A 9,055-nucleotide genomic window follows, 5' to 3' on the forward strand; every position below is an offset into this window, starting at 1 on the left:
TTTTTAGGCGATTGAGAGGTTAGTGTTTATTAGAGGATAAGTGCCACCTCTGGGTTCTAACCCAGCAGACACGTACGTTTCAATTCCAAGACATTTTCCATGAACCTGATAATCTCCGCAAGCCACCTCTAAGACTTTGCCAAGGAAACTCACACGCAGGCGGGTGCTTTGTTCACGCCTCGACCCCAGCATCACGATCCATCACCTGGAGACGTGGCCGTCTCATGCCCGTCCTGACTGCCCTTCCCCTGCATGCAGGACGGGCTGTACGAGTGCATCCTCTGTGCCTGCTGCAGCACGAGCTGCCCCAGCTACTGGTGGAACGGAGACAAGTACCTGGGACCTGCGGTTCTCATGCAGGTAAGGCGCTCCCTCGCTGCCCTATGGACTTGACGCTGAGGCGGCCCAGGCGCCTGGCTGGCGCGGTCGCCAGAGCGGCTGACTCTCGGCTTCAGCTCGGGTCCTGACCTCAGGGTCCCGAGAGCCAGCCTTGCGTCGGGCTCCACGCCTGGGGGAGTCTGCTTCTCTCCCTCTGCCCCTCCTGTGTGTTCTCTCCCTCCCTCCCCACCCACCCCCAAAAAACAAATAAATCTTAAAAAAAAAAAAAAAAAATGAAGTCCAAGAGGACAGTATATTGTTGGAAACCAGGCGTTCCAGCGGGCATCCATTACAACCAGGACTATCTTCACTTGGCTTTCAGTAAATCTTCACCTGCAAAATACCTCATTCTTTGTGCTGCGGGCCACCCCAAGGGGTGCTGGCACACTTTTTGGCAAAATAGGCCTTGCAGGTGTTTAAACGTATCCCCTGTGCAGCTGGCTCTTGTCTACCCACTCGCCCACCCCACCCCCCAGACCACATCTGTCGGGGGCCACCCAGCGCCCTCGCACGGGGGTGTCTGACATGCAAGCAGGGAAGAGACGTTTCTTGGAGGGGCAGCTCTAAGGCTAGAACTGGTTTCCAGGCTAATGAAAGCCTGGAGTCCTGGGCTTCGGGGTTACTTGGCAAGAAGGCAGCACTGCTTTTCCGTGCACGTGTGAACGTGTATAGTTCACTGCAGAGAAACTGCCTTCGTTCCCAGAAAGCTGTGCTTTTGCAATCTGTGGTCAGTGCTTTTCACAGATTCCCAATTCCAAAAAGCAAGTTTTCATTTCTCATCTTCCCACAAAAAGGGAAGTTACAAGCTGTGTGACTGCTTAGCAGTATTGATTTCCGTCCACGCAAAAGATCGAATAACGAGGCACCTGCACAGCGGGGCTCTGCCCCCCACGCTGTGAGTTGCTGGGGAACAGAGCGGCCCCCGCTTCGCTGCGCAAGCAGCCTGGGCTGCCTTCAGCCGTTGTGGGCCAGGCCCCGGGGCAGACTGACCAAGAGTCCATCCAAAAGACACACGGTCTCCTGACACATCTCCTAAGTCATGGGTCTACTAGGAGACCTACGTTGGTGCTGTGAAGACAGTCATGTGACACCGTCCCTGCCTTCCCGCCCTCAGAATCCAGGCAGGAAGCCAGTGAGCACCTTGAGATAATGAGTCGATGCCTGATGACATGTGATGAAGCGCCAGGGTACCCAGGGCGCTGTGCCCTGAAGGGGGTGGGGGACACCGTTGTAGAGAGGAGTCCTCGAGGAGGGACTCTCCCTGACAGACGGCAGGAACCACAGAGCAGAGACGGGCCTCTCAGCTGAGGGACTCCCTTTCTGCCGCTCCCCCGGGGCTCTGAGCCGGCCGGTTGGGATGCCAGCGTGGCTCACGGCCCCCGGCTCCCCAGGCCTACCGCTGGATGATTGACTCGAGGGACGACTTCACGGAGGAGCGCCTGGCCAAGCTCCAGGACCCCTTCTCCCTGTACCGCTGCCACACCATCATGAACTGCACCAGGACCTGCCCCAAGGTACGCCGCCCCAGCCCTGCCTGCGGGGCTCAGGGAGAGGGGCTGGAGAACCGTGTCCCCCAGGACGAGCTGAGCTGTGAGGACCAGACTGGCTTGGGCCCTCCCCCTCCGGAGAAAGGTTTCCTCGCGGGGCACACACGGGCCCGGGGGAGTCGGCATGCCCCAGGAATCCACAAGCAGGAACCTGTCCTCGCTCTCCCTGACTCGGTAGGAGCCTCAAGAGGACAGGTGGCAGAAGGCAGGTAGCTGTGGGGACTGGATCCCTGCTCCGTGTCACAGGATCTCAGCTCGCAACGCTGCTGCCAACATGCTGTGCTCTCCCAGCAGCCCTTTTGTCCCCGGTGTCCCTCTGTGTCCCTCAGTCAGGCCTCCTCTCTCCGCACTTTCCCCACTCCCTGTCCCCCCCCTTGCGCTCCCCTTGACCTTTGGGTCCCGCCACTGCCCATCTCTCAGCCTGCCTGTGGGGCCTGCGTGCCAGCAGGATGACCCGCTGTGGCCTGGCTCCGCTCAGGTGCCAACCCTGGTCTGCTCAGTGGGCAGGGAGCGTCCAGGGCCATGTGGCTCAGGACACGGCTGCCCTTTGAGCAGAGACAGGGAGCAGAGCGGGGTCCCTGAGAGAGGCAGCGAGGGAACAAGCAGCAAGATGGAAAACTCTAGGGTAACCAGTTGGGAGTTTTTAAAAAGGAGGTGGGGGGAGATAGCACAGCTTAAACAGGAAATGAGACTGGGTAATTCCCTGCTTTTTTGCCTTGAGACTGCTTCCAGGGCCCCTTGTCTCACGGTGCTTCTCGTGTCCAGCCAGCAATGGGGCCTTGGGGGGTGCGGGTGGCAGGTGAGGGAGAGCACAGGCTGCAGCCTGGCACGCGGTGAGCCGTCGGTAGCTGGGCCCGCACACGGGAGCCCGGCCTGGGACGCTGTCCGAGGCGGCAGCTCCAGGGGCAGGCCGGGCTGCCGTGTTTCTGCGAGAGCTCTGCCTGGGCTCCGGAGGTGCGTTCCCGGGGAAGGTGCCTTCGCAGCAGACGGGAACAGAGGCCCTCCGTGACCTAAGGGACTAGACGAGGCCCGGGTTGCATGAGCTGGAAGGGTCCCTTCCACAGATGGGGACGCTGAGCCCCGGGCGCGGGGGGTGGGCTGCCAGCCGCTTGCTGAGGTTGCTGTTGGGGCAGGGCTGGGAAGGCAGCCCCCCAGACTCCCTGACCTGGCTCTTCCTGCTGCCCCAGGTGTGCTGGTGGGCACAGACCCCCCAGGTCCTGCGGTAAACGGGTGGGCAGGGGCGCCACGGAGGCCCTTGCAGAGTTTCCATGCTGTGCACAAACGCACGCCACTCCTGTCCGTCTCACGCTGCCTTTTCCCCTCAGTTGACTTGGGAGACCATTCTGTATCAGTCTTTGAAGAGTGTCCTCTCTCCCTTTCTCTCTGAAGATCTCTTGTTTCTTTTTCTTTTTTCCTCCTTTCCACGCACTTTTTTTCCCCACCACGGAAGTGCTTTTTTTGGCAGTTGAGTTGCACGGATAAAAACTTCCCAGCTGGGTGGGATGAGGCAGTCACCAGTATAGACTATGCCGGGAGTGAGGGAGAGTAGACGGCGTACGAAAGCTCCCCACTGTCTGGAACCTCCAGGTCACGGAGTCCACATCGGGCTGCGGGTCTCCGCGGAAGGCATCCTGGCACGCAGGACCACACCACAGCGGGCAGAAGGGGGCGGTGGCCTTGTGCGGGGACCGCAGGGCACACAGCAGCAGCCGCATAGCCCAGGATGGGGGGCCGGGCCTGACCATAGGGCATCAGGCCCTGGGGAGTCTGGCGTGGGCAGGGGGTCCCCAGGGCCAGGCCTGGGAGAGATCTGGGCAGGACCATGGGGCCGAGCTGGCTTGGTCTCAGGCAGGGCTGGGCGCTTGGCACCAGGGAGAAAGTTGTTACAAATGTCCCCTCCTCTTCCCCTCCTTGCTCAGTCTTCTCTGCGTGCTTGTTGACGATGCGTGTGTGGGTACAAACTCGGCCCTGAATTTCTTGCCTCTCAGAGGGCATGGCCACATGTCCTTGGCCAGTTCCTGGGTGTTAGAGGCGACAGACTTTGCTTCCTGCTCGGGATCTTCATGAGCCGTCTTCTGGGCCTCTTCCCACACACTTAAGTGTCAGGATTAGAGTTGTCCTGCTAAAACACGGGCACTCTCTTCTGACCTCAGAGGAGCCCTTGTCTTGTTTTTCACATCTTCGTGTGTCTGCCTACCTGTAGGCGGTCGGCAGGTCTGCACAGGGTTTCATTGTGGTGCCTCCTACAGAACCAGTGTGGGCCAGACGGCTGATGGCGCTTGGGAGGGGCCACCCACGAGGCTCGGGTCACCCAGGAGGGCGCGTGTGCGCCCTGGGGAATGTGTTAAGGATCCAAGGGCAGCTGGCTGCTTGGGACACTGGCCATGGCCCTGGAAGAGCCGCCCTCTCCTGGATGTGTGTGCACATGGGCGGGGGGCGGGGGGCGGGGGGCGGTCGGCGGTCAGCCCTGGGCAAGGCTCTCACCGCCAGGAGGCCAGTGCAGGTGGAGGCGGGAGAGCGCTGAGCCCGACGCCCTGGCTTTGGAAGGGCGCGGTTTGCATCCACCTTGCTTTGTCCCTGTCCCACTGTGGGGTTTGCCCAAGGCGCTGGGTTCTTCATTCAGCCTCGCTGACCTGGTGATATCAATTCTCTTCTCTCTTCTCTAGGGGCTGAATCCAGGCAAAGCTATTGCTGAAATCAAGAAAATGATGGCCACCTATAAGGGGAAGAAAGCATCAGTGTAACTGTTCCCACACTCAGCATGACAGCCAGCTCGGCTAGACGTGCTGTATCTCCAGTCCGAGTCCTTCAGAGGTCTTGGTTTTCCATGAATACAGCATGTATAATAAAGATTTTAAGAAATAAATAAATGTTATTCTACTTTATTAACAAAAAAGCAAGCCTGTTCCTTTTACTCCCTGAAGAGGATGTACGGGTGCCAGAAGGAAGAGTCCCTGACCTTGGAGAGGGGCGGCTCCTGTGCGGAGCCCCTGGGGGGTGGGGCGGGGCTTGTGCCCTCGTACTGGGGGGGCTTCCCTTTGCCCCTTCCCCGCTCCACACCCTTGGGTGGGTTCCTCCTCTAGTCTCGCCGTTTGTCCGTCTGTATGGGGAGGGTGGTGACTGGCTGTCTCACCCATGGCCGTGGGAACAGGCTTCCCTGCACGCTCACTGTTGGCTCTTGTCCTTCTGCAGCCTCCTGGATTAGAATTACCAAGGCGAGGTTGGCTGCCTCCCAACACGGAGCAGTGACCAGGTCAGCTGTGACCTCGAGTTCCACAGCTGACCTCCAGGGGCCTCTCCCGGCAAGCTCGGGTTCCCGGCACTTGGCTTTACCACCGAGGCCGCAATGCTCACTAAAAGCCAGACGGCTCGAAAGTGCATCAGGGCAGAAGTGAAAGGGCCTCCGAACAGCCCACCCACCCCCGCTGATAGTTGTATTTCCTCCCAGACCTTTATGTCATGACAAATGGGCGTACAGAAAGCTTTCCCTTCCAAATCAGGGTGTGATACGGGGCAACTGGGTGGCTCAGTTGGTTAAGCATGGAACTCAGGTCATGATCGCAGAGTCATGAGATCGAGCCTGGTGTCGGGCTGAGTGTGGCATCTGCTTGGGATTCTCTCCCTCCCCCACCTCGTCCCCCCCCCCCCCCCGGCACATGCACTCGGTCTCTCTCGAATAAATAAAATCTTAAAATCTTAGGAAAAAAGCGAGGTGTGATCTAACCTGTCCACTTCCCATTTTTCCTCGTTTACTGCGGTCACATCCATGTAACAAATGTACGTCCTTAGCCATCGTTAAGTGCCCTGTTAGCGGCATGACGTACATTCGCATCATTGTGCAGCCGCCCCCGCCGTCCGGAACTCTGTCCTGCAAAACCGGAACTCTGTGTCCTGCAAAACTCGTCCCCATGAAACAACTGCCCCGCCCCGGCCACCACCCTTCTACTTTCTGTTTGCAGGACTGACCACTCCCTCCTGAGAGGGCAGCCGGGCAGTGTTTTGTCTTTGGTAACACTTCCCTTAGCATTAAAATTCTCAAGGTTCCTCCGTGTTGTAGCCTATTGTCAGAACCACTTTCCTTTTTTTGTTTTATAAGGTTTTATTTTTAAGGAGCACCTGGGTGGCTCAATCCATTAAGCATCCAACCCTTGATCCAACCTTCAGCCCCGGTCATGGGATCAAGACCTGCCTCGGGCTTTGTGCTGAGCAGGGGGCACTGGAAATTCTCGCTCCCTCTCCCTCTGCCCCTCCCCAACCCGCCCCTCAACCCTGTGCATACTCTAAAAGCAAAAATTAAATGATCTCTACACCACCGTGGGGCTTAAGCCCACAACCCTGAGATGAAGAGTCACATGTCCCTGGGCGCCTGGGTGGCTCAGTCGTTAAATGTCTGCCTTCAGCTCGGTCCCTGATCCCAGGGTGCTGGGCTGAAGCCCCACATTGGGCTCTCTGCTTGGCGGGAAGCCTGCTACTCTCTCTCCTTTGTGTTCCTCCCTCACTGTGTCTCTCTCTGTCAAGTAAATAAATAAAATATTTAAAAAATATAAGTCGCATGCCCCACCAAATGAGCCAGCCAGGTGCCCCTGAACTTGCTTTTTCAGGCTGAAGAATCCTCCCTTGGCTGTAGACCCCGCATTTTGTGGACTCATCCATCCCACAGTAGACACTGGGGTTGCTTGCACGTCTCTTAGCTGTTGGGAATAACGGCAGCCTTCTGCTTCCACCCCACAATAATGAAGGGCCTCTGTGATGCTAATAAAGATCTACCTGTGTGTGTGATTTAAATTCTGCCTGAGCCTTTCGAACCCCAGGTTCAGGTCTCTGGCGCAGGTGCACGGTGACCGACCCTCCTCTCCCTCGGGAGCACTCCAAGGTGGCTCTTTTGACCCACAGCAGTGAGATCAGCCAGGAAACAAAGGCTCCTTGCGTTGCCATTGCGAGGCAGGCGGCTAAGATAAATGTCTGACTCATCCGGGAAGAACTTTAATGAGCGTTTCTGGCTTTGAGAAGGGACAGCTCAGAAGGACTCGTCTCCATTATTAGGAGAGTTTAGGCGCTTGGGGTAGAGATGAGTAAGATGTGTTCCCTGCCACCGAGGAGCCCAAGTCACCAACTTAAAAAGGAGCAGACACTGATTCATGAGAAATTCAGAACAGGGTCTTTGCCCAGAAGTGTCCGATCTCAAATTCTTGACCAGCCCTGGAAGACTACATGGTACCCTGCACTCAGGAAGTGGGAACCCGAAGACCCCGGCAGCCCCCACACCTTCCACGCCCGCTCACACTCCGTCTGTCTCTGTCGGCCCTGGGAAGGTCCCAGTTCTTGGATCCGTACATGATTTGACTTTGCCTCTCGTGCCTTGTTGGGTAGAGAAAGAAGGGTTTTCTCATGCATGACGTCATGGCTCAGAATGCCAGCTCTGCGCCACCGGCTCCGGGGACGAGGCAGTGTCCTGTCCTGGGAGCTGCCACCGCTGATCTTCTGCACCTGGCAAATCCATGACTACCGGCCACTGTCACCACGTCTCAAACCGGGGCCAAATGGGAACACGTGACCCACCCATGGTTGCACTTACTGCTTATTTAATCTTTCCCTGGATTTTGGGCAAACATTCCATTTCAACAGTCACAAAGACTTTTCCAATAAAAACTTCAGACTTGAGCAGACAAAGGGTCTTTTGTCCCTTATGCTACTTCTGTGGTCCTGACTGTGTCCAGTCAATGTGCCTTCATTCACAAAAGTAATATCGTGGAATTCCTCGAATTTCTCTAAGATGGGACCCAGCCATCTTTTCTTCCCTGGTCTTTGGGCAACTTGAACTTCTGTGCCTCTGTTTTCCTATCTATAAAATGGGAATTAATAGCATTCACCGCTCAGAATTGTGGTTCAGGGGTGCCTGGGTGGCTCAGTGAGTTAAGCCTCTGCCTTCGGCTCAGGTCGTGATCTCAGGGCCCTGGGAATGAGCCCCGCATCAGGCTCTCTGCTCAGCAAGGAGCCTGCTTCCCCCTCTCTCTCTGCCTGCCTCTCTGCCTACTTGTGATCTCTGTCTGTCAAATAAATAAATAAAATCTTAAAAAAAAAAAAAAGTAAATATGTGAGCTGATAGATGTGTGAACTCAGGCAAGACAATCCTTAATACCTCAAAAAACAAAAAAAAAATTTAAATAAATACTTAACATATTAATTTCCAAAGAAAATAAAGACAAATGGGACAGCATCTAGCCTGCGGTAGAGCAAATGCTCCAGAAACACAATTGAGCGGATTTGTCTTGAATCCCCACGGTGTGGAAGGCCCCCTCAGGGTCACAGGAACCACCCAGGACTTCCAGTCAGAGTGAGGGAACTCCCGTCTAGAGGATGTTTTTTCTGGGCTCTCGTTTCTGGGGTCACACTGACCGCTCAGAGTGCTGCGACAGGCCGCAACACCCAATTCTCTCAGGTCCTTCTCCTTGCCCAGGAGACTATAAGACAAATTGCTGAACCACCCCCCCTGCCTTTTTGTGTCCAGACAGGCATCATCCTGTCATGGGGTTTGTTACTAGAAGAGAAAATCCACTTTTGTTGCAAAAATCTAGTGAAACTGACGAAATGGAGAAGTAAGGCAATGCTCCAGAATGAACGGGTTCACACTAGTGACTTGTCAAACCTTTGGCCACTTGGACCAGGCATAGTTTATGTCCTTCTCTGGGGGGGCCCCCAAGGGAGCCGCCACTTAAAGGAAAATTCCTTGATGGGTTCTGACCCACAGGTGACTGGAGCCCAACCCACAGACCACTCAGAGGACCACACTTCGAGAGCCACTTCCCCAAAGGTAACCCCAGCAGACAGCAGGACCTTCCACATCCTCTGTGGTTTGGAAAGAAGCTTCCTCGGTCCTCCGGTCCTCCGGAGGCTCAAGGCAACAGGCCTGGCAGCAGGTGTGGCTCCGTCCCAGATGGCTTAGAGGGCGGAGCCTCTTCAAAGCCCAGCCCAGGGGACCAATCCGGCAAAAAGGTCCCTGAGACCCTTGTTTTATGAAGCGTCCAGCCCAGCACCAGGAGCTAGAGAAAGCGACCAGCTTCCCCCAAGCACCTGCTATCTCCTTCCGCCCTCTGAACGGCTTCCGTTTTCCACAGCAGGAGAGGGGCTCA

General features: G+C 56.3%; 1 protein-coding gene across 1 annotated transcript in view; it reads left to right on the plus strand.

Annotated features, from left to right (window-relative positions):
- SDHB (succinate dehydrogenase complex iron sulfur subunit B) overlaps positions 1-4,815 on the plus strand; it is a 28,748-nt gene extending 23,933 nt beyond the window's left edge. Inside the window, exons 6-8 of the mRNA XM_080800121.1 lie at positions 259-360; positions 1,770-1,892; positions 4,592-4,815. Coding sequence (XP_080656247.1) covers positions 259-360; positions 1,770-1,892; positions 4,592-4,669 — 303 coding nt within the window. The 3' untranslated portion in view covers positions 4,670-4,815. The remainder of the gene's footprint in view (positions 1-258; positions 361-1,769; positions 1,893-4,591) is intronic.
- The last annotated feature ends 4,240 nt before the right edge of the window (positions 4,816-9,055 follow it).

The sequence above is a fragment of the Martes martes genome (assembly GCF_963455335.1).
Source record: "Martes martes genome assembly, chromosome: 4".
In the NCBI taxonomy this organism is placed as follows: Eukaryota; Metazoa; Chordata; class Mammalia; order Carnivora; family Mustelidae; genus Martes; species Martes martes.